Raw genomic sequence first — 26,314 nt, 5'->3', positions numbered from 1 at the left:
ACTCGTGATCGCCTTCACCTTACTCCGCACACAGTCCAAGTGCAGCGTACTCACGGTGTGTATAGAAAGTAGCGCTGGTGGCTCTCATGGATCAGAGAGACAATCCTTAGACAATGTCCAGCAGGTTTAAAAGCAAAATAGTAGCATAAAGTATCAATCCTCTGATGCGTTTTGCTTCCAGTCCAGGAAGCTTTATCAAAGAGTAACTCCAATACACAGAGTTGTTTAAATGCTTCAACATTACTGGACCTGGAGGTTAGAGAAGGTTAACTACATGTATGGATGTCCAGTGAGATTGTCATATTTTCTGGACAGATTGTTTTATATATATACGGTCCCCACAGCAGGGAATTCACATACTAGCTATTGTAGCAGTTTTCTTTTTGCAATAATTACTTAATACAAAGTAGTTTTAATTATTGTACATTATTACTTTGTTACTTTTTATGCATATTATATAAAGAACTATTTCTAACTATACATCTGGTGTCTTGATCTTGATTTTTGCCATGTCCAGTCATTATTAATTAAGTAATTATTAGCGCAACACCTTTATCTTTTTCATGAACAATACTGACACAAGAGTGGAAGGAGTACAGTAGATAAGGAGGTTATGGGAGATGCAATGAATCCCCAAGCAAGTTAAAGTCTGCAAGAAGACTATGGATTCTATTTATCATAGTGTTTTGATTTTTTTTTTTTTCACGTTAGTTAGGACTTGCCCCTATTGATCAAGCCTTGAATTCAGTAAAAGTATCACAGGATTTCACAGGCAACAACTTGCGCTGGTTGTCTCTGGCGATAGTTTGCCCAAAGCAAAGCATGGGGAAGCCTATTTAAAAATTGATTGTAGCTGTATACGTGCCACAAAAATTTGAAAGTAAAACCCTTTCCAGATCTTGTTCCCAATAGGCAGCGCCATCTATAGATGGCACTGCCTAATAGAAACCTATGGGCTTTTTTTTTCATAGACTTCACCAAGATTGATCCAATAGGATCCCTCCCAGATTCCCCCAAAAGCTGCGCATGAGCAGAAGGATTCCTGGGTTGTAAACCCTCACACCACAAAGGACATCTCTTATGGGAAGAACTGTCCTTTGCTTAAATTCTCATTCAATTACTAAATGCCACTATACATGCGACTAGTGGCGGGATGTGCTTGATGCATCCCACCCTGTATATTTTTAAACTGTGGGAGAGAACAAAATAAAATGCATGCAAATTTGTGAACAGCTTACATACTTCTGAAAAATAATGCACTGGTATGATTTGTACCCATTGCCCCAGTACTGTGAGGCAGCTATGATAACCACTGTTATACTGTGCTGCCTGGTGCATTGCAAGTTTAAAAAAACTACCTATTACAGCAATGTAGTTCATTATAAAGCTGTCTATAATGGTGGGTGATAGAGCAATAATATTTAAAAACATTTTAAACACTGCTAACTAGATTCAACCGTTAAAACTCACTCCAAGGAAAACTTTGATGGATTTAGAACACGTGGTTCCTGTAGTACCGCATGGGATGTTTTCAGTTATGACACGGAAAGTTCCATTGTTAGGGTCACCAGTGCAGTAATCCTGTGAATAGAAAGGTAAAGGTAATTTAAGATTCTTTTTGTACATATTCAGCACATTATAATGCAAATGACAACTGCATAAGAGTGACATACATATATATATATTGTAGTGGCCTAATGTGGGGGGTCGAGCGGGGCACGTGCCCTGGCTGCAGGGCATGTTTGGTCTGCGGCACTACACATTAAAACAAACACGCCCCTGTGGATATAGACATTGCTTAGGATAAACTACTTTCAGTGGCAAATTTTACCAAGGGCTGCAGCCCCTACAGTAAAATCTATCACCCCCAGTGAGCCAGTAAGTCTGTACGCTGGTTTAAATAGCAATGGCTTCCCATTGTAAGCACTCTCTGCTAACCACACACAGGAAAGGCTGTCCCAAGGGTAGGTGTTTTCTCTCCATGGGACTGCCAGTCCAGGCTGCAATTACCAGAGAGAGTGCTTCCAATAGGATATCACTCCTCTGCCTTTCCAACAGCCCTAACCCGCTACTAAGGGCTGCAGCCTATGCATTCCCTAGAAGCCAGTGTTTGTGTGCATGTGCCAGTCCCTCTGCTGTTTGTGCATATGCGCCAATCCCAGTGTTTGCCATATCCATTATGCAGGAACTGGCACTATCTGGACTGCAACATGGGCAATCCCCTCATCCAAGATGTTAGGAGCCTCCACTGATACTGACTATCATATATGTGTGAATTTTCCTTGATTTATAATGCAGTATGTTGACTTGACACTTACTTGAGCTAATGTATATTCACAGTCTCCATTAAAGACATATGATTTTCTGTCAAATGTGAGAAAGTGTCCATCTCCATATACAGAACAGGAGCCCAGACATGGTTCATTTGTGCAGTCCCATATTCTGTTTTTGCAAGTGCTGAGAAGAGATAGTGAGTAGAAGTTGAATTGATAGAAAGTATAACAAACTATTGAACATGTAGCTGACTTCCTGCCGTCTGCCAAGGGCATGTTATTAGCTCACCAAGTGTTGCATGTGATCTGGATTTTGGCTCCCGGCATATAAGGGTTATTGTTGTGTATACATGGACACTGTTCCTCTCTCAAGCATCCTCCTTGGCCATCAGCTATAAGTCCATCTGGACAGATGCAGCCTGACACACATTGTGCACTGTACTGTAAGTGGAGAAGCCAACAGTATGTAATAAAAAAGAAAACTGTCAAACATATAGAAAAAAGAAAAATCAACCTGATCATTTATTTTCTACCATCCTGAGCCCCATTTTGCCTTGCTTCCTTCTTGAATATGGCTATCGCTCACCTATAAGTGTAATATACAGTAAAATGTAATACTGTAAGGGTGTGCAATCTCTATACTATGTTGTTATTTATTAACTGCATAACAATTTTGCCTATAATAGCATGTAATGTAATTATAGCTATGCCTGTTCATTGTACTGTACTGTACAAAACTCCATAACACATGCTAAGAAATAATCTTCCATATTCTGATAAAAGTATTCGCTAATCCTGGAACAACCATGAAGATATCTTGTGGGCAGTGCCGTAGCAGGGCTCAGAGGCACCCTTTGCCAGCATACCCCTCCCCAGGGAATCAGGAAGCCGGGTGCATCCTAAGAATTGACCCTGTAGCTTTCTATGTAGTCTAGTATCTCCCAAGGCTCCTCAAAGGCTGTAGATGGATGCCGTCAGGGCAGTGACCACACTCCCCCCCATACCCAGCTATGCATCCTGGGCACTGGTCGCATATCAATCATTTGGCCCTGATTGTAGAATAATATAGCAAAGTCTCTTTCCACAAGATCCCAAAATTCATGTTGTTTTCTATGCCCAGAAAATGCACACACAGAATAGTTTTAGAAAGATACAGGGCAGAATTTTTTTTTTTGTAGCACAGGATATTTAAAGCATGTACTGTACCACAAAAAGACTCTTCTTTCTATAATTTTGCCCAGTGGAGGGACAGATGAATAATGTTTAGTATTACAATACCACATCTCTGTCCTTTCCTCGCCACCCTGTTCCATGCCAGGGCTTCTCAATTTGCAGTACGCTCATGTAGGAATTTTGTAAATAAAAAAATATATATTTATGTGCAGCCTATCCTGTGCCACCGGCCCATAATGACAGGCAGTATAAATAGTTAGTTCTACCCACACAATGACTACATGTTCATTGTTACACATTTACAGAAACGTTCATACTGATATATGTTTTAGACTACTTACACAAGTCATGTCAAGGGTTTGGCAGCTCTTCTGGCACTCAGATCCCTTTGTGCCTGCAGTTGTGTTGGTACAGTCAAAGTACACCATGGGGGCCTGACATGCTGCAGAATTGGGTGTTTTAATAAAATGTGATTACTGTTTATTACCAGTAGTATTTGGTGGAACATCCCAACAACAACAAACAAGCTACTATTTATTTGGAGATAGTTCCTTACCCCCACTTTATGTTGCCCTCCCATAATTATGTATTGCAAGTTTCTCATAAAAATCATGTTTGATATTAGACCCGAGCTACTGAAAAGTAGGGTCATAAAGGTAAAACGTACAGTCGGTTCTTACCATTCACTGGAGTTATTTGTCCAATGCAATTCAGTTTCCCCATTGTACATGTGCTGTAAGATTAGCATAGAAAAATCAAATTTGTTTTCGATAAGAGAAACATTTATGGAAACGGAAGAAATCTCATATTGGCTACTCTTGTCAGAATCGACAGACCATTTGACAAGTCCAGAAATAAGTAATCCATTTACATCCATAGTTAAGTAACTGTAATCTGCAGGGAAGGCTTAATGCACACAACACAAACGTACTGCTTTACCAAGTGTCAGGATCCAAGGATGTAACTACCATAGGTGCAGCATGTGCAGCTGCTAAGGGGCCTACAGCTTAGGGGAAGGGGCTGTCTTCCTCAACTGTCCTATCTTTCTTTGTGACTTTTTTTGTTACTGGGTGTTACATGGAGCCCTTACATGAGTTCCTGTAATACCTGGTATTACAGTAATACACCTGCCAGGATTGGATTTAATTTTGGACAATGTCACCACATCTCTGCAGGCCTCCCTGTCTTCTGGGACTAGAACCGGCTCCAGGGGTGTTCGACCAGTGCAGTCGAACATGGGTGCCACCCCATAGAGGCGCAGTCCTTCCAACCATCCCGATTTAAGTGGGATAGTTCCGTTTTTCGGGCACTGTCCCACTGTTCCAACCATGAGCCGAAGTGTCCCGTGGGTGTTCAGGAGGTTGGGGACATGCACTGCTGCAGCAGAGCAGTGACGCTGATGAAGTTTAATGGATGGCGCTTACATGCGTGCGGCATCAATTCAGTGTAGGGAGACGGCTGGGGCAGCCCAGCAGCAGATGGAGTGGTGAGCTTTCCTCCAGCATGACGTAAAATGGGATGCGTGTCTGTATGGCGCGCCTCCCATTTTACATCATGCTGAAGGCAAGCTCACCACTCCGTCTGCTGCTGGGCTGCCCCCAAAATGGTGTCATATAGGGGTGTGGCCTATGTAAATTAGGTCACACCCATTTTCGGTCATGCGTGACTTTGTTGAGTGCTGAGTTCTGGGGGCAGAAAAGCATAATTGCACAGGGCACAGCTCCCCGTCGAGCCGGCCCTGCCTGGGCTATTACTAGAGCTGGGCCCTATTACATATACTGTAGGAATACTCTTTGTTTTTCAGATTTTTTATCCAAACATATATTTCCATTGCATTTTATGCTAAAAATAGATGAAAATCTTTTTAGGTCATTATAATTTATGCATGTGAAGACAGTAGACATATCTAATAATAGCATAATGTCTGAATAGGTAAACAAAAAGTTTAGTAATCACTTTAGTGATGTATAGCAATTAGCATATATTTACTCCTGTTTACAAGTTTTCAAGTGTACTAAATACATTACAATCTTAACTGTGCAGGAAATGCAAATGCTTTTTTCTTTTCAGATTTAGAAGTTACATATAAAAAAAAAAATTGCACATAGTGCTCTAGTAAATGTATAAAGAAAACGCAAGTCTCCACTCTAAATTGGTAAAAGCATGTGATTACGGTTTCTTATTTTTAATGCCATGATTCTCTAGTTCTCTAGATCAGGGGTTCCCTACCACGGTCCTCAAGGCACACTAAAGGCCCCCATACATCTGAAGGCGGATTCTGCGATCCTACGATCGGATCGGAAACGCCGATCCGCCGGTCGGTATGCTGACCTGCGGCCATCGATGTTCCGCAATCCGTCGCAGGATCGGTGAAATTCTACAAGTTAGATTTCACCAATTTGCCAATCAGGATAATTTTTTGATTGTGATTGACATATCTGTGACATCCAACATGTTGGATTTCACCGATCCTGTGATGCCGGGTTGCAGGATTGCAATATCGCAGATGTATTGGGGCCTTAACAGTCCAGGTTTTAAGGATAGCCAAACTTGAACACAGGTGTCTTAATTAGTACCTCAGTTATTTCGATTTAACAATCTGTGCTCAAGCATGGATATCACTAAAACCAGGACTGTTAGTGTACCTTGGGGACCGTGGTTGGAAAATGCATTCCAGGAGCAATACAGGTATAATTAAACAATTGAAGGTGGTGATTACTTTCATAGACATATGTGCTTACCACATGGCTCCGTTGTCATGGACCACCTCCCCTGGTGGCACCGCAGTACCCTTGTAATAACAAGGACAAGATGATTGGAGCACACATGTTCCACTGTCATCCAGGTAGGTTCCATTCTGGCAAATGCAGCCATCCACGGGAACAAAAGAGATGTCACAGGTGATGTCGTGTTCACTGAGGGAGCGGCAGGTGGTCTGGCAGGTCCTCACATCATAACTGTAGGTCAAGGTCTTAGGGCATGTAGTTGTGAACACTTCTATGGTTTAAATAGAGAAAGCGTTCTTGGAGTATATAATGTAATGACATAGGGCCTGATTCAGAGCCGGACACAATTAGCGCTCGCTCGTCCAGAAAATAGGGGTGGCTATTCAAATCAACCGTTCGCTCTTTGCGGTCTGTTCACGCTCTCGGTCTGAACGAGCGAACAAAACTTGCGGTCGTTTTTTGAAAAAATACGCCCCCTGGCCACTCGCATCCTATGTCATGTCCGCTATTTATTAGATTAATCGAGTACATCGACCAGGGTATGAACTGCTCGCTATTCTTGGGGTTGGTTTTTGCTACCACAATTTTGCAAGCAGTTCTGGCTATAAAATAACCCAGTGACGTGGTCAATGATGCTGCTGTTTTAATTATGCACACCCATAAAACGCCCGTTTTGACCTTTAAGCACGCCTGCGTTCGGATCTCCACTCCCTGTTTCAAGCACCTTCCCCTGTTACCACCCACATATGCCTACTCCTGTCACTCAAATTATCAGGCATTCGCTATTTTGCGAGCACATGAATTTCGACCGCACTGACTGGTTCGCGCATGCGTATAACGATCCGTACGCATGCCCAGTTGGGGAAACATCGCTCGGAGCGAACGAGCGGCCGCTTACGAGCGGCTCTGAATCAGGCCCTTATATTCAAGTGTACAAGTGGAGTCTAGAGAGCGGAAATGTTTGTGTTTCACATGTGTCCCTACAAAAGTGATTCGGCCAGAAATCCCAAATGATAGAAAACTTTCCCAAACATTTTAATTGAATGCTAAATAGTTATAAAATTCTTAAATATAAAGTATTTATATCAGTGTTAAATATTACAACTTACGGCAGACATTTTTTCTCCAGCCTTTCAGTAATATTCCTGCTTTAGCGCAGGAGTGTACATAGGAGGACAGCGCAGCACACATGCATTCCTCACTGTTGGCACAGTTGCAAGAGTCGAACATACAGTTCTGTAGGGACATAAGGATTATTATGGATTTACCTGCGTAGAAGTATCCACTAGCAGTTCACCATACCAATTCTACTCCACCTCCCAGATAATAACACAAAACAAGTGAGTTTTTAAACTCAAGGCCTGATTCACTTTGGATCGCAACTGCGTTTGCAATTGCGATTATGCACGCAGTTCAACTTCGATAGTATGCTAATTCATAGCGATCGCTATCCCGTCGCAGCACTTATCAAGGACGTACACTTAGCACACATCCGTAATGTTTAGCAAGACTGCAAAACCATTGGTACAATCAAGTACCATCGCAGCCTCACACGCACTTGCACAAGCTCTGACCTTACTCAGGACCCTCCCACAAATGGCACACACTCTGTGATGGGTCTGCGTAGTCACTGCAATCGCAGTCCCGATCGCAGCGGTCAGTTCGCAAACGCACACTGCGATGCATACGCATGCGCAGAATGAAAACAATCGCCCTATTGCGTGCGCATTCACATACGATGGTGAATCAAGCCCTCTGTCATCTGTTTTCAACAAGAAATTAATTAATTCATTTCAATTAATTGTGCTCACAACGGTGTATACAGACTTTCTGAGCAGGATTAACCCATATGAGAGCACATGGACATGACCTAAACCAGTGTTGGCTAACCTTGACACTCCAGCTGTTATGGAACTACATAACCCAGCATGCACTGCTACAGTTTTGCTATTAGGGCATGCTAAAACTGTGGCAGGGCATTCTGGGATATATAGTTCCACAACAGCTGGAGTGTCAAGGTTAGCCAACACTGACCTAAACAGTAATACTGTTCTTTATAAGTATTATTGGTACAGAAAGCCCGCTATTAACTACTATTACAGCACTTATCAATTATTAATATATTAGATACTGTTTATAAACAGTTTTTTATACATATATATATATATATATATAATATATATATATATATATAGTTTTTTATATGCAATCTATGTGTAGAATTTGTATGTGTATTATTATTATTATTAATAATAATATTAATAAATTATTCTTTCTTCTGTCTATAGAGTTGTGTCCTGACTGATATTTAAAAATCATTTCTGCCATCTCGCAATAAAATTAGATAAGTGCAGAGGTATTTTTGTTAAATCTGTGTTCAACAAACCTGAAGCCCAATAAATAAGAATGTGATATAAAGCATACCGACTGGTAGGTGTCAGGATTGACTCTCTGGTGGCATGCAGCGAAAGGTCCATTGGGATCACTTATCATTGAGCACCAGTGGGTAGCATATTGCTCTGAAGATAGAAAATAATAACATTAAGATCAAAAAATTAGCCAAACTCCACAAAAGACAATTGGAAATAAAATCAATTGTAAGTCCGGAGAGAAAATTGTGCATGGAAAACATTATTCAACTTCAAATTACACAATCAGTTTGAATAACAATGTCTGACTGATCATTTTATTTAAAATATTTTCTTATCTAATACAAGATAGATAAGAATAGTACAATATGAATTAATCATTAAAGAGTCTACTATTTGCAATAAAACATCGTATGGTATGGTAACATCGTATGGTAACATCGTATACATTGAAGCAGCCTCTGCATGATTATCACTCAATTATGTTAAACTGCTTTTTATTAAAAAAACAGAACAGAAATATGCCTGCGCTTGGCTTTACCCACTTTATACATTGTACCAGCCTCTGGGCAATATTAATGCCATAATTTAATATTAATCAGAAAGACAACATGTTTCCAGCGCTATACACGAAAGCTGCGATTCTGTGATAGCAGTATGGGGATTTTGGTCTTATTTTGATGAAAGCACTCAAGGCTGCAGCCCCCATCAAGGGATCCCCAATCTTTTTTTATTAAAGCCTATAATGCAGATATATCGCTCTACCATCTTCATCGCATGTGTGACCTAAAGTCAAATGTGTTTGTGCATGTGTGGCCTAAAGTCGCATGTGTTTGTGCATGTGTGACCTAAAGTCGCATGTGTTTGTGCATGTGTGACCTAAAGTCGCATGTGTTTGTGCATGTGTGACCTAAAGTCGCATGTGTTTGTGCATGTGTGGCCTAAAGTCGCATGTGTTTGTGCATGTGTGACCTAAAGTCGCATGTGTTTGTGCATGTGTGGCCTAAAGTCGCATGTGTTTGTGCATGTGTGACCTAAAGTCGCATGTGTTTGTGCATGTGTGGCCTAAAGTCGCATGTGTTTGTGCATGTGTGGCCTAAAGTCGCATGTGTTTGTGCATGTGTGACCTAAAGTCGCATGTGTTTGTGCATGTGTGGCCTAAAGTCGCACATGCGCTATAATGCTGCCGGGGCAGAACTTGACAGTGGATACTTTTACAGCTGCCATGATCTGGAAAAGTAATGGTTTTAAGAGGCCTTAAGATTCTCATGACAGCATCTTTTCTCAAGTCCCGGCAGCATTGGAGCAATTATAAATTGCTCCGAAAGGAATTATTTACTTGTCAGATATCATAGTGAGATGCATAGTCTCAAAATAATTCCTAGAAAAATTGTTAATTGTTAATAAGAACATTACGTAATGCAAAAGAAAATAAATTATTAGTAAATTTGTATTTTATTTGATTATTTTTGAATAGATGGAAGCTAGAGAGAGACGAAGAGAGGTACTTACCATTTTCAATGCTAAGGGAGCATGGATTCTCAAAGCTGGTTACAATGTTAGGACAACTGGCTTGGGTCTTCCAGGTGTTGGCAAAGGATGAAGCAGTGCCTTCTATTACTCCACTAAGAACTTGGAAATCATCAGCTTGAATGCTGTTATAGTTGCCACAGAGACCTACATAAAATGATATGTTGTTTTGTAAATGGTTCAGTAAAATATTTTTAAATAATAACTAATGTTCATCATCTTCTACATATTCTACAAAATAATATAATAATGCATTAGGTTGTTCCATGGTGTTCGTGTCAGATTAATGACCATAAACTATCTTTAAAGCACACCGTATCCTGAAAACATGAGCTGTTGGAGGTACTTGAGGACTGGAGTTGAGAACCACTGCCTTAGCACAACTTTCCAAATGGTGAAATTGCAGTTGTGTTCCTTCATTACCAGTATTTCACATGAAAAATGTATATATTTTTAAACACCACAGCACATTTCAGCCTCAGTGGATTTTTTTTATGTATTTTTTAAAATCATGTTAAGACTATTGCTTTTCTTTTTGCTTTTCTTTTTATATTGCACATACAAGATAATATAACAAATCTGTGACGAAAAAAGAATAATAAAAATGTATTTTTTAAAATCAGTTGCAGCAGAATGGCTTTCATATTACAATTATAGTGAATTCTAACCCAGGGGATCCCACTGGAATCAGGGTAAAACTATAAGCTAATAGTAGCATTTACTACAGTTTCCCAAGAGTAATACTGTATATAGCGTATACAGTATTTTAGTTAAAGTAGCTTTATTCACATTTTAATTATATTTTGTCTATCTTATTAATTTATTGCAATATATGTAGCCTATACTACTTTGTGGGCTGTGCATTTATTATTGTATATCTGACCTTGTATACTAAGCACTTAAGACAGACAGCAATCACACTATTCAACAGAGAAAATGTGTCTTTGTCAGTTTTATGTTATGCAGTTTATATACATATATACAATTATATATATATATATATATATATATATAATTTATTCCACAATTTCCCGGCACTCCTAAGTAAAAGCTGGTTACTTGCGCTGGTGCCTTCCTAGGAGCGGGCAAGCTCAATGCATAGAAAGAGAAAGGAATGGCGGCACTCAGCGTCTTGATGAAGAAAAAAGCTTTTAATAAAATCCTACGGCGTTTCAAGCCACATGCCCGTTATCCTTCATAACTGGCATGTGACCCTAAATGCTGTAGGATTGGATTATCTCAGGTCTGAGATAGAGAGACACATCTCTAAATGCATTGGTGGAGTACAACAGAGGTTAAACCTGCATTCTGTGTGGAGCTGCCCAGAGAGACCAATATGCTAGAGTCCTGGTAGGGGTATCCGGAAACCTCCAACATTACATCTACAGGCCCTTTTGTAAGGGACATCTGGAGAAGTCTAATGGTCTCCAGAAATTGTAAAGTAAAGGACTTGTTGTGATTGTTCTTGCTGTCTTAAAAGTGGTGCATTCCACTACATAAGGTACATCCCCATCTGCAGAGAGGGTGATTACCTTTGGTGATGGTCACAATATATATTATTTTAATGCACTAGGAGGCGCCCTTTCTCCACCTTTTGTTTTTCATATATATATATATATATATATATATATATATATATATATATATATATATACAGTATTATGGTAATTTTTCTTTTAGCCCGGACTGTTATACATTATTAGCTTATTCTCATTATTACAGTATGGATAGCATGTCTGGGCCCTTTTAAATATACTTTATACTTCTCTTTTATTTTTTTGTTAGGAAGCAACAGATTTACTTACCACACACTTGATTCTTGTATAATGGATCAAGACTGATATACAACTGCATAATGGGAGTGAGCTGGACTTGAAGTTGGATTCCAATCTTAGTTTGCACAATGATATAGAATGATGAAGGCTTAAAAATGGTGACGCTGGCTGTGGATCAAACATGAATTTACATATATATTTGAAGGCATGTTGGAAGAATAATTTAACGACAGATATCTGCTGTGATAAAAATCAACCAGGTGTATCATTGGGTTATAGCTCATTACTATTTGCATTGTGTTATTATTTTTGCACAAAGCCATATGCATGTTCAACTGTTATTTTCCACTAAATTAATACTTATGACATGTAGGTTACAAGAATCTTTAGTCACTGCTTATGCTCAGCCTGCAGAGAAAGAGTCCCCTAAAAAAAATTTGTTACCTTATTATCATGACGAAACATATTTTAAATGTATTTTGTTGTTTGTCAGTAATCAGTGACAAATATGCACATATAATCCTACTGCTGTGTATTACAATAAAAGCTTGCAAAGTAACTGCAATAGGATTCCACACTAAGCTGGGCTATCACCTTCGGAAATGATTTTACCAATGTGTTGCTGTCCTAGCAGAAACCATGGGGAACTACTACATGTTACCATATCATCTGCCTCTGGCTTTCTTCTTACAAGACTTGCATAAAACTGTAAGAGAGTGTGGGGTGAGCAGGAGAACCAATCTCATACCACAATCTATCTTTCAAAGTTGCAAATTAGATTGATTTGCAATTCAGTATTTGCTGGCTAGGGCACGGACACTTTAGTAAATAAAAATATTTTCTTTAGGTCGTGTTGCAGCTGTAAAGGGGATAAAGAAAGTAAGTAACATCATTAAGACTGATTACAGAATAACTGCTCTAGATTTGGGAGCCCTATTTAGCCTCCAGTTGAGAGCCTAGAGGATAGAGAATTTCTGATTGACAGGCAGCATATCCTGACAGTTAAAGACTGACACAGTTTATACTATGCTCTCCTCCCATTTCAGTCTGGCTTCCGTCCTCTCCAGTCTACTGAACATGCTCTCATGAAAGAAAGCAATGAACTCCTTGCTGCCAAACCCAAGGGCAACTACTCTCTGCTCATTCTTCTTAACCTCTCTGCTGCTTTTGACACTGTGGACCATGGTCTCCTCCTGCAAATCCTTCACTCCCTTGGTCTACATGATACTGCCCTCTCCTGGCTGTTCTCCTACCTCTCTGACTGTTCCTTCTTTGTCTCCTCTTATGACTCCGCTTCCCCCCTACTTACACTAACAGTAGGTGTCCCCCAAGGTTCTGTTCTTGGACCTCACCTATTCTCGCTCTATACATCCTCTTTAGGTAAGCTCATCAGCTGTTTTGACCAAGATATCATCTCTATGCTGATGATACTCAGATCTACCTTTCCTCCCCTGGACTCCCCCCCTCTCTTCTCACTTGTCTCTCTGTTATTTCTTCTTGCATGTCCCAGCACTTTCTTAAACTTAACATGTCTAAGTCTGAGCTGATCATCTTCCCACCTTCCCGCATAACCTCACTTGCCAAAATTTCATTATTTATTGATGGCATAAAAGTCTCCTCTAGCCTCCATTTCCACTGTCTTGGAGTTATGCTTGACTCCTCCCTTTCCTGCACACCACATATTCAGTACCTCTAGCAGTAGTGTTGTTTCCATCTCAAAAATATTTCCAGGATCAGAAACTCTCTTTCCCTGGATGCTACTAAGACCCTCATCCACTCACTGTTAATCTCCAGATTGCACTACTGCATCCTCCTCCTATCTGGCCTCCCTGATTCTTACCTCTCTTCACTCCAATCTGTCCTCAATGCTGTTGTCTGGCTCATCTTTTTCTCCAAATATACTACATCTGCATCCCCTCTCCTACAAGCACTACACTGGCTTTCCCTTCCCTTCAGAACCCAATTGAAGCTTCTGACACTCACTTACAAATTCCTCATCCATTCCTCTCCCATTTACATCTCCGACCTTATTTCCCTGAACACTCCTGCCCTCTTCACTCCACAAATTAATGCCGCATCTCCTGCCATCTGATTAATTCCTCCCACTCCTGCCTCCAAGATTTTGCATGTGCTGCTCCCTGGAATTCTCTCCCTATCAGACTCTCCATCTATCTATAAAACTTCAAATGGGCTTTCAAAACACACTTCTTCAAAGCCATCAATCAATCCTAACCCTCTGTCCCATGCTCACTGTCTATCCCATCTTTGTCATCCCTGTCTGTCTGTCCCTCCCCTATAGAATGTAAGCTCTAAGGAGCAGGGCCCTCTTCCCAATGTGCTTTTCCTTCCCTTACTTATACTATCATCTACTGCATACTCCCTACAACGGCACCTAACCATTGATTTCTGCCACCCTGCTGCTTATTTGAGTGTTATGACCACTGAAGCAGCAATGTTTATAAACCATGTATTGTCTTGTATTGTAAGTCACTGTTTTCTTGGTCTGATCATTTGTTTATGTACTTTGTTAGGCGCTGTGGAACCCTTGTGGTGCCATATAAATAAACAATAATAATAATAGTAATAATAGTTACATCAAACAATTGTACATCTACACTCTTTCTATATAACAAATTTAATGAAGGTGGTATAGGGACTGCAATGAGTATAGAATTTATCCACAAAGTACTTTATGTTTGTTTTCATGAATGATGATTAGTCTGAGAGATGTTACCTGTAGAGATGGGTATCTGAGTATAAATTGAGTTCACGTACACACTGCCGCATGGTTTGATATAGACAAACTGTTAAATAAGGGAAAATAAATACACTGTAATGAAAATCAATATAGAAAACAGGTCTTAAAAAAATAAACATAAGAATGCGTTACAGTGTATTTAGCGTCATTACGATTTGATAATAACCAATAACACTTACATCGTTTCCATCATTTAAACTGAGGGTGACACTCTTTAAACAGGTCTCAGTGGTAGTCAGACCACACTGCAACAGTTCTCCCAGCACAGTGAACGAGTTGTTATTGTAGACCTAAAAAGACAAAGTTAGTTAATAATTACCACCTTTAAAATAAGTAATTGATCTAACTACAAAGCACATTCTAACCAAGCCAAAATATATATTTTAAGATAACAGTAAGGGGTAAATTTACTAAGATTCGAGTTTGGTCGAGATGACAATCTCGGGTGAGTTTAGGCATGTTTTTCATCTTGCAAATTTACTAAAGGCAAACTCTGGTGAGTTTGGGAGAGAGTTCTCTCTTCTCACTCGTAAAACTCGGGTGAGATCGCAAACTCGAATCAACTCACCATCGGCCAAACTCGGAAGTATTTTTGATGATAAAGATGCAGTTTGCAAATTTACTTAGATTCGAGATTACAATCTTGGGTGAGATTAGAGCAAACTCGCAGAGAAATTAAAGTTTTAAACACTCAACCTCCTGAGCTGCGAGTTTGCCAGAAACATACACAGATCAGTGTGATTTGTGTATGTTTCTGCATGTGTAGTTAATGTATAGTGTTTATATAAAAAAAAAATTCGTATGGTCCCCCACATAAGATATAACCAGCCAGTTCTGGTTCCAGAAATTACGGGGAACAAAACGAGTAGGGATCCACCATAATTTAGAAACCAGCACCTGGCTGAAGGGCCAGTGCTGGTTTTAAATATAGTGGGGAAAAAATTGCGTAAGGGTCACCCTATATTTAAAACCAGAACTGACTGGGATGTAATGCCACAGCCAGGAGACCCTATTACCAGGTCTCCATGGCCAAAGCATTTGCACACCAAGCTGGTCAGGCCAAGATGGGGATCTCAGGGGAGATGGGGACCCACACAAGATGGGGTCCCCCTCACCCCAAAACCCCAGGCTTGGTCTGAAGCCCCGGGCTCTTCCCCACACGCCTGGGCTGTGGGTACAGGGGTAATAATGTGTAAAATAGTTATAAACTATTGTATTTTACAGTGGAACTACAGGTGCCAGCATGCCTGCCCTTTTGCACTTGTGGAACTACAAGTGCCAGCAGGCGTCCAGCACCCATACTGCCACTGTAAAATAAATCATTAAAAAACCACAGTACACACACACCATATACAATAAAGCTTTGTTACATACACCTATGCCACTCACACATACTTACCTGTATCAGCTGGTCTGTCCACTTCTCTCATGAAGATTCCACGGATGTACATGGAAAAAAGATCCCATACTCACCTCCATCCTGGCGCCACTCTCCGTAGCATCCACGTTCTTGGCAAAATAAGAAAACGACTTACGCGAACCATATGAACAGGTGCAAGTATATGTTGTAACATAATACTTGCTCCTAAGAAAATGACAAATAACCGTAATCATCTGTTATTTCCCACGGGCCGCTAGCCAATTAGCAGCCGCTTTACATGCAGCGGCCGCTCATTGGCTGGTTACACGTGGGTCTGACAATGCAACACTCCAGAAGTAGTTATTTGTTTAAGATATGGGGAATCACAGTTTACCTACAATTCTGTCCTAGGGTACTGTGAATATATTTTTCAACAAGATATGAGCCTCTTTGCAATGGCCTGGTTTTGTGTCACCCCATCTATAGTAATTCTGTGCCTCGCAAAAACAAAGTGCTGTGGGTAAGTATCGCCAGCTGCCCCTGGTTCTTATGTGAGAATTTTTGCATAAACATTTCTGGCTTTTACAAGTTGTCTTTATAGATTATACATTGAATGAAATTATAGTTAATGTTTAGAGGCACTCACACTATATTTCAGTGTGCATTCCTACGTACCTTTGACAGGACATAGGAGCAATCGCCATGGAAATTGTAACGTGTAGTATCAAAGGAGGTTACATGAGATCCTCCCTCAATTGCACAGGTTCCCAGACAGTCTGTTTCTGCACATTGCCATATTCCATCGGAACAGGTGCTAGGGAGAAACACAAACAACACACGTTATGTAATGATCAAAATGATTCTCTTTGTAATAGCTGCTTCATATTGAAGACCAGTTCTACCCCATGGGTACACAACCTATGTGTTGGGACCCCAATTTCGGCCTAGAGTCTGTTTTCGGAGACTACTGATACCAGTGGCTCTATGCTTGCCCATGGTTAGTGTCACATTGGTAGAAGCTTCTTGAAGTACAGTAGTACAACAAAAATGTAATAATTGATTCCTCTGTTAAAATTTTATGTGATAGCAGATGACACATGCAGTTGCTGCAGCCAATGTACTAATGGAATCATTAATCCTTTGCTGGCATTCAGCAGTCGGTATTGTGACCTGCGGGCTTGCGGCCGCCGGTCACATAACTACATCCTGTACAAATGATTACCATTAGCTCTCACATGTGAAGTGAAAATATGTAAAAATATAGTGAGTGTGGGTGAGGGGGAGCTCTTTGTTCTAAAAGAAAAAATAATAATTTACCATGCTTGACATTGAACTAAATATCCAGTGCCTGATTTATAGACATTTCCATTGTAAGTACAGGAACACTGCTGCTTGGGTATACAGCCAGAGTTGTTGATGTCATCAAAGACAGTTCCTTTAAAAGATAAAAACATACAGTAAGCAGAATGACTATATGTTTAACACATATGTCCATACAGTAACTACATTTGAATACGTAGGATGAACATGTATAGGTGTATAAGCATAGGAGCACTCAATGACACCGTCAAAGCCAGACATCTACCTTCAGGGCAGAAGCATCCATCAATACAATGACTTTCACAGACTGATGAGCGGTCAGGGTTATTACAAGTGTCAGGGCACTGGCTTCCGCATTCCTTGTACTCCATGTTGTAGCTGCATTGAAGAGCTACAGTTAAGAAAAGACGTTCAGATTAAAAATAATTTATACCATTAATTCCGGTGATGTGATGTAATTATTTAATTGAATCAATAAGCCACATTCGCTAATGTCACTAGTTTCTATCACATACATAAGCTACATAAATCATTTAGTGAATTAGGAAACTGAATTCTCAAGAATATTAAATCTGCCCCTACAAAATACAAACTATCAACATTCTTACCAGGCAATAAAGAAACACAATTTTAATATATAGTTGCCAATCTGAAGAAGAGAAACCAATTGATTGATATAAGAATGAAGTACAGACATTGGCGTAACTACCATTGTGCAAGGGGTGCAGATACTATGAGGCCCAGAGCTGAAGGGCCCCATATTCCTTGTCTAAGTTACATGTGTTATATACATTTTCACCATTGGATGGTACATAGAGGCCCTTGCAAACTTTTGCTATGGGGCCTTCAAATACTTGGTTACTCCCCTGGGTATAGATGTACCCTCATCAATTTGCCTCAATACAGCATGCGGCGAATGACACCTGGCATAGATCATCTTTTTTCCCGCACACAGACTCAGTCGCACACAGATATATACAAATGTTGCATATCAACTTAATCAACACAGTCTCCTGGTGTGCCTTAGTCCCATCTTATCTTATCCCATTTTCTAGCAAAAAAGACATGAAAAACACACTCAGTGCAAGCAAAGACGCACAGCATGGGCTGTTTGACGTGACTGCAGCAATAGTGTATAAGGACATATCTGTAGTTTAAACCTCTAAAATAGGGACTTGTATTGGTGCTGATCACATGACTTAGCCTTCTTATTGTGTTGTGGGGTTATGTCTGTGTTTGAGTTTATTTAAAGTTTTGGAGCTTTATTTAGGAAACAACAGCTTTTGTAAGCCTGTTTTACAGCAGGTTGCAGGTGAAAATGTAAAATGGTCCCTACAGTATAGCACGCCGGGCTTTATACTGACTGTGGGTACCATTTTAAGCTTTCACCTGCAACCCGCCGGGATGGAGCGGCTTACAAAAGTTGCTGCTTCATAAATAATGGGCTGTGGGTCAATGCCTCATTGCTCCAGTCTTCCCAGCTCCTTTCTTTGTTGTTTATGTGAGTTTGTTGGTTTGTCGTTGGTTCTTTTGCATTGGGAAAGAATGGCAGATCATCTTAGTTGGCTGTTACCACCCTGATGGGAGCAGCATTAAGTTACAGTAGTTAGTAGTCAAGTTAGGAGGTTGAGAAAATACTCCTGTTGCATCCTAATTGTGTTTGTGCACCTTGGGCAGTATCCGGCTACAATGCATGTTGTTGGTGGTTATTGGGCATTGTGATTTGTGCTCTTTCTGGCTGTACTTTCCTTGCCAGCATACTTTCCCTTTACTATATACTCAAATAAATAAATAGCTAACATTTTTTTTCTGCCAAATGTATATCTCCGTGTATTTTTTCAACATTATATTGTGGGCTACATGTACCAATACTCCACTTAACATGAAGAAAAAGGCGCTCCTGCTACGCCTGTTAGTGTTGCAAAGTAGGAGACTTGTACCGCAATGTTTACTAGACATGGCTCCGCCGTGGAGAGTGAATGTAAATTAACTTCCTCAGAGACGCACAGTGGGGCTTGGATGAGTTGTGCGCACACGCAACACTGGTGCTGTGCAGCTTTATGAGACTTTGTTTTTATAATAAACTTTATTGACAATAGAACAATCTACAGAGAAGACGTCCAGGCTGCCTTTCTTCAGCCGAAGGCACATAATGGGACCTTCAAGTGATGGTATCAGCACTGGAAAAGACAATTCATGGTAAGTGTCTACTCTCCTTATGAGCACCTGGGTCACTTAGCGCTGCCTTAAGTACCCATGGCAGGACCGATATTCTAGCCTACTTATATCATTAGCAGGTAGAAGATAGAGAAACTCCTTTAGTACATATTTCACTTGTGATTCTGTGAGGAGACATGGAAAACATGCACTGTTGGGGGTCCTGAGGACCGCGTTTGAGAACCTGTGTCTTAGTACATAGAGTCCTGTATTTGTTAAGGTATTTGCAAACATCACACACCCCATCCTATACCATATGGATGTAGGTTTTTCATTAAGATGTCATTTTTTCAAGCAGTACATTCTTAACAGAGAGAATAGTGCAATGATCTGTTTTGTGATTATTATGCAGTGAATACTTACGGCACAGTTTAGCAGTTCTCCAGTTGTTAGGCTTCCCACCAGCATGAGCGCATTGCCGGGAATATTCAGTGAAGGTGCTACAAAGGCAGAAACCAGTTGCATTTTGTGCACATCGGCACAGATCCTGCACACAGGCATTGATGTACAAATTGGGGTCTAGGACACCGTTACACGAGGAAAATGCAGAGTTTGTCAGGATCACTTCACACAGTCTCCTCTGTAAATGAAGTCAAAGTAAGTTATGTCAGGACTTTGTATATGTATATTAATATAGTCTATCTTCCATTAGGTCTATCACCTAAAAACATAATATGCAGACACAAAGTGTCAAGGGTTTATTCTAGCTCAAACTAGGCTAAAACCCAAAAAAGTGAATAAAACAAAATATTACACCATATGATAAAAAAAAAAATATGTATATAATTTTGTTGTATACCTCAAGTAGCTGAAGCTTATTTCTATGTCTAAATATTAATTAAATGTACATTAAATGCACAAGTGAAGTAAAAATGAGGTAATATTCTACTGTTCGCCATGTTACGTCAAAGCCATCTGCTCAGTAGTTTTCTCTCAAGCTCTTGTGTGTTCTGCTCAGTAAGTAAAAATAAGTATTTATTTAAAGTGATAAACTTTTTTCAACCATGGAAGGGGTTTTATTTGTTTGAGACAAATAACTGATATGCAATAAATCTAAAAACCTAAGCGGTATATTATTGTACTTTGATAATATTTTTATACACTTTTATAACATTTATGTGATTTTTTTTTATTTTTTTTAATTTATTGTGTTATCTTCTGTGTCATCATGTAAGAACTTACAGAGTCTGCACAGTCATTTTGGGGCTCAATTATTAGGTCTTGACACGTTTCTGTTGGTCCATTCAGTTTCTGCATGTTTCCATATTGAATGGGAGTCATCTGGGCATCTAAGGAAAATAAAAACAAAATGTGTTTGTTTCTTTCTTTATAAAATATGTCTATGAAATCCTAACATGGAGAGTATGGATATGTCTTACTGTTTGTAATAAATTCATTGTAAACAGGAATGCCATTGAAGTCTCCACATAGACCACATGTTTGATTGGCAAATTGTTTATTCAGCTCCAACTAAAAATGGGAGAGAAATGTTCAAAAAGTTATGAACGAAATAAAACAGACCATCTTAAAAAATGTCATAACAATAATAATTATGTATGAAAATAAGTAAACACAATGAAATTATTTTCCTGGGAGGGATTGAGAATTAAAAATACTTACACTTTCAGATGAGCAACACTTAAGTTACTTATCATATTGTCTTCAACTTATCTTGGGGTAACTGTCAGACTCTATTACAGTGTTAGGCTGTAACTGTTTGAAAGTGACCATGGGCCTGACTCAGAGATGTCCCAGCAGCCACCACAGCAGTATGCAAAAATATGCAAATGTCGCAGCCATCTGCATTTCTATTGAACTGCCCACTGACGGCTTTGCAAATCCAAGTGACTGCGTACAAACATGCAGCATCAGTCTTAGAACACTTGCTAATCGGCCTTCTGAGTAACCATATGGTTGCGTAAGACTAAGAATGGTCAGGGGAATTGAGACACTGGAGTCATTTTTACTACATATGAAAGGGATGGGGAACTTCAGGCCCGGGGGCTGTATAAGGCCCGCGGAATCATTTGGTCTTGCCCTCTTAGCTTTTGTCTGCTAGCCTCATTTGGCTAGCAGGGTGTCTAGAATGTCACCCTGCAGCCAGATTCTACGCAGCAGTGCTGCCTGGAGCGTCCTTAGGACACTTCACATGGTCACACCACTGCCCTTACAGCTCCTCAGGATGCTCCGGGCATTGCTGTAATCACTGGCGATTGTGGCCCCAACTCTGTGTGACATCACACAGAGGGGGCGCGGCCTGCACCAGGCCCACAAATAATATTATATATATCAAAATGGCCCTCTGCAGAAAAAAGGTTCCCCACCCCTGACATATGGGATCGCAGTCGCAGGCTGAGATACACCATGAAAACGGTCGCTACACGCCTGTCTTTGAGTCGCTGCCCCCAGTGCTGCCCATAAACGGTCCCTGCCTGTCAATCACTTTGTGAATAAATCATCATTGCGAGCAGCATCGGTAATGGGACTTGACGCATTCACCGTGCGACTCAGACGCATGTGCAGATCAACAACAATCGCTCAACGGGGTAAACATCGACATTGCGTCCATAACTGAATCAGATCCAGGATTAATAATTAAATTGTTTGTGTCTATACCCGTTCGAACTGATACAGAGTTGCACATACCCAGAAAATGGGACGACAGTATGTGGACTTGCACAAATCTGACAAATTTCTGCTTGCGATTGGAGAGGAGAGATGGGAGAGTGAAGGGGCATCTACTATAGGCAAACTACAATAAAGAGATGCCTGTAAAAGCTGTATCATGTGTGGGTGCCTGGAAGCTGGTGCAAACACACTCTGATGATGATCACCAGCACTAGCTAGACTTCTCTGATTAAAAAGGGTCCATTTACTAAGCAGTGTTAGGAGACAGAGTGAAAAGTGATAAGAAAGTGACAAGGTGCCAGCCAATCAGCTCCCAACTGTCATCTCACAGGCTGTGTTTGAAAAATGACAGTTGGGAGCTGATTGGCTGGCACCTTAACACTTTCTTATCACTTTTCACTCTGTCTCCTAACACTGCTTAGTAAATAGACCCCCAACTGATTGCAAATTCACCGCTGAAGCTGATAGGTGCTTTCCTAATGCTTTCATCTATATTTAATGATTTTGCGAGTGTATTATTTATAACATAATCTTTTTCATAGACAGGAGTTATACTGTACCTGCTGTATTTTTTTTTGTTCAAACCTAATAATGAATACATATTTCGCTATATACTGTATACAGTTATGATCTTTGAGACTTTCTATAAACATGTGGTTGTTTTTTATTTGTTTTTGTTTTAGATTTTTTTTTTAGAGAAAATATATTAACAGTCTGGGATTTTAGTTGCAAATTCAGCAACAGCCCCATTCTATTCTGGATGTCTGACCTGAAATGGTAAATGATCACTTTACATTTTATACAAGGCCACCATCATCAGGAATAAAGAGTTTAGCAAGTCAAAAATAAAAAGTGTTACTTCCTCAGATGCATCAGAGCCCATGCATTTGAGAAAGTGCCATTACAGACACAAAACTAGTTAGGCCTGCAGCTGCACCTTTATACTGGAGAGTTTTCTGTTACCAGACATTACAAAAACAAACAGCTTCAACCGAAAAAGACCAACAGTTGCTTCAATGATCAGTATGAGTGCGGTCACCTCTTTGTTACTTTCACATTGTTCATAGGTGGTGAAGATGACTCATCCTGCTGCAAACATGGGATAGGAAATTAGGTGAAGCCAATGATTAACTCCCCCTAATATCATACCTCCCATCCAGGGCTATTTTTTTTTTAAATAGGTTCAGGAACTGTGGGTGGAGCTACTGGGGGTGGAGCTATAGAAAAATAAATGTATATATATATATATATACCTACTCTCCAACATGACCTGTTCCATTAGGTACAAAACACTCTGCTCCTGGACGACCCACCTAATGTATGATTGCAGTCACCTGTGCTGAACTAGGTAATTGATGAGACAGGTGTTTCAGCACAGGTGACTGCAATCATAAATTAAGAGGTAAGTCTATTTTGTACCTAATGGAATGGGTCATGTTGGAGGGTCTGTATATATATATATATATATATATATATATTAATATATATATATGCATATAATATAAATCAATGCTGTGCGGTGAGGTAAATGGCTGGAAAGGCACTGGCTAGTATCAGCTTAGTGCAGTTAAAGGGTTGGGTATGGGAGACCGGCAGTCGGGATGCCCCGCCATCAAAAGACAGACAGCGGCATCCCGATGTTGAGAATCTCGATAGGGGCTCAGTAAGTATACCAACCCTACCCTTTCACCCCCTAATCCTTCCTTCCTGCATCCTAACCCTCCCCGCCCTGCCCCCTAACCCTCCTCGTTAGTGCCTAAACCTAACTCTCCCCTTAGGGCCTAACCCTAATCCTCCCCGGTGGTGCCTGAATTTAACTCCCACTGCCCGCAGCCTAACCCTAACCTCCCCCCTCACGCAGCCTCTATCACCCCCGGGTGCCTAAACCTAACCCTCCTTCCCCGTGGCTACAAGCTAACCCGGCCCGCTATACTTACGTTTGGTATGCCGGCTGTAGGGATTCTGGCATCAGAATCTCATCTGATTTCGGGATTCCGAAACCGGTATTCTGGCCGCGGGTCAGGTTTCCGGCATCAGGATTTTGACCGCCAGCATCCTGTGCGACAGTAAACTAACTACATCCCCAGTTAAATAGGTAAGGTAGAATACCCATCTGCACAACTTTTTCTCACCTTTATGAAAATTTTAATTAATGCAAAATAAAATACAATTGCATTGTTGAATGTTCTTATGACAGATGTTTTTTACTGTATATTCCCATTTTCCTACCTGACTAGGCGGTCTATTTACTAAGCAGTGTTAGGAGACAGAGTGAAAAGTGATAAGAAAGTGATAAGGTGCCAGCCAATCAGCTCCCAACTGTCATCTCACAGGCTGTGTTTGAAAAATGACAGTTGGGAGCTGATTGGCTGGCACCTTATCACTTTCTTATCACTTTTCACTCTGTTTCCTAACACTGCTTAGTAAATACACCCCTAGATTTTAAGGGGGAGATATATCAAAGCTTGGAGAGAGATAAAGTACTAACCAATCAGCGTCTGTGATTTTTCAAACACAGCCTGTAAAATGACAGAAGGAAGGTGATTGGTTCGTACTTTATTTCCATTTTACCTCTTTTCAAGCTTTGATAAACCCATAAGTTCTAAAGAGCCGGGACCAAATGGTGCTGTCCTAACTTCTATCTGCTGCAGTGCATTATGTTCTCTTGTTTAAAAAATACATGAACGATTAATAGGCAAAATCTGAAATTCAATTACCAAAATTGCATCATCTTCATTCCACATAAAGTCCAGGCCCAGTTTGGCAATAACCCTGATGTATATACCACTTCTATCAATCTGGACACCTGAGAAACTGTATGGTAGTTCCACCCTGAAGTTGAATGGGAACAAGAAAAGTGCTTAGACCTTGATAGAAGTAATGTTATAGCCAAAAAAATTACTATGTAAAAATATGTGAGTTTTTTAAATAAGGATATAAAGCACTCACTGTGCGCCATTAAATGCAATGTTTCCATTGGTAATTTCAATTAAGATCCCATCTATCTTCATAATGATGTGGCTGATGGTGGGAAGGTTATTCACAATAGACCGTCTGATCTGGATGTTAAATTCCTCAAAATTGCTCTTGCAGTTTGAAGCATACAAATAGTTGCAGGTTCCAGGGTAATAAAATATGTCTCCATCAAAAGTTTTGAAGTAGGAGTTACCCCATGTGCTACAAACTTGGTTGTTGTGAGCTGAGACTGCACCTGTTATATATTGCAATAAACTGTTAGATTCAATCTCTCATAAATACTAATTTATGAATGTACAATTAATTCACCCACTACATACTGTTTGATTAAGTAGCAAACATAGAAGGCTTATTTTTAAATAGCAAGTTAAGTGGTAAAATCATTATCTCCTTTTCAAAATCTCTCTGAAGAGGTATCCAGTGTAACCTCCAGTCTCCTGACTCATAGATTTCAGCATTTCATGGGGGAATAAGATATTATAGTGCATAATGCAAAATTTTTTTTGTTTTAAACTCTTTCTGTTCACTACATTATGTGTCATGTGACTATGGTTTGTGTGTTGGTCTATGAAACAGTGCATAATTCAGAAATATTAATAGCATCCTGAAGAAACAAACCAAGGCAAAATTGTAAATACTATGGTTATTCTTACAGCTTGCCACTTTGATTTATGTTAATAAACACACTTCATTTTTTCATGGTATTGCTGCTTTAATATCACCTTGGTCTAAAGATACTGAGCTAGAATTATATCCACTTACTTCTTAGGACGGGAGGAGTTGTTGGTGCAATAAACGTAAGCTTTGAAGAGCTTGCTGCACCTAAATTGGAATTAGATTAAAAAAAAAGTACATTTTAATCGTGACCCATACGGAAGAGCCTGGGAGATTACCTATACCTGTAGCCCACTCACTGGGCCATACATACTGTTCAAAATAGGAAAGATATTGTAACTTTTTCACTACCATTTCTAGAACTTTATACTCTCTTGCACTTATATATCATATGAAATATGTAAATGCAGTGAGACTTTTTTACTGTAACCAAATGCAGATCTATTGCTGATAGGCATAATAATAATTTACAGTGGATAATGTGTCTATGAAAAAATTAGAGATGTGTGCTTACCCCCGTGTGTTGGTTTTGGATTTATCTTTGTGTTTTGGTTTTGGTTTAGCAAAACCACCCTTAAGTGTTTTGGTTTTGGA

General features: G+C 40.0%; 1 protein-coding gene across 1 annotated transcript in view; it reads right to left on the bottom strand.

Annotated features, from left to right (window-relative positions):
- The window catches only part of LOC148525212 (uncharacterized), a 102,951-nt gene that overhangs the window by 57,953 nt on the left and 18,684 nt on the right, over window positions 1–26,314 (bottom strand). The window contains exons 4-24 of the mRNA XM_088471023.1: window positions 25,868–25,927; window positions 25,079–25,376; window positions 24,847–24,961; window positions 20,881–20,971; window positions 20,684–20,790; window positions 19,865–20,081; window positions 17,550–17,675; window positions 17,282–17,399; window positions 16,640–16,778; window positions 14,784–14,894; window positions 14,581–14,650; window positions 11,877–12,014; window positions 10,054–10,218; window positions 8,597–8,691; window positions 7,282–7,408; window positions 6,188–6,443; window positions 4,127–4,179; window positions 3,788–3,888; window positions 2,563–2,714; window positions 2,319–2,457; window positions 1,471–1,581 (exon numbers count right to left, since the gene is read on the bottom strand). Of these exons, the coding sequence (XP_088327149.1) occupies window positions 1,471–1,581; window positions 2,319–2,457; window positions 2,563–2,714; window positions 3,788–3,888; window positions 4,127–4,179; window positions 6,188–6,443; window positions 7,282–7,408; window positions 8,597–8,691; window positions 10,054–10,218; window positions 11,877–12,014; window positions 14,581–14,650; window positions 14,784–14,894; window positions 16,640–16,778; window positions 17,282–17,399; window positions 17,550–17,675; window positions 19,865–20,081; window positions 20,684–20,790; window positions 20,881–20,971; window positions 24,847–24,961; window positions 25,079–25,376; window positions 25,868–25,927 (2,789 nt within the window). The remainder of the gene's footprint in view (window positions 1–1,470; window positions 1,582–2,318; window positions 2,458–2,562; window positions 2,715–3,787; window positions 3,889–4,126; window positions 4,180–6,187; window positions 6,444–7,281; window positions 7,409–8,596; window positions 8,692–10,053; window positions 10,219–11,876; window positions 12,015–14,580; window positions 14,651–14,783; window positions 14,895–16,639; window positions 16,779–17,281; window positions 17,400–17,549; window positions 17,676–19,864; window positions 20,082–20,683; window positions 20,791–20,880; window positions 20,972–24,846; window positions 24,962–25,078; window positions 25,377–25,867; window positions 25,928–26,314) is intronic.

This window comes from Taudactylus pleione, unplaced genomic scaffold, assembly GCF_031769625.1.
Source record: "Taudactylus pleione unplaced genomic scaffold, aTauple2 ptg000109l, whole genome shotgun sequence".
In the NCBI taxonomy this organism is placed as follows: Eukaryota; Metazoa; Chordata; class Amphibia; order Anura; family Myobatrachidae; genus Taudactylus; species Taudactylus pleione.
The sequence above is the reverse complement of the archived record's forward strand: the minus strand, read 5'-3'. Positions and strand labels throughout refer to the sequence as shown.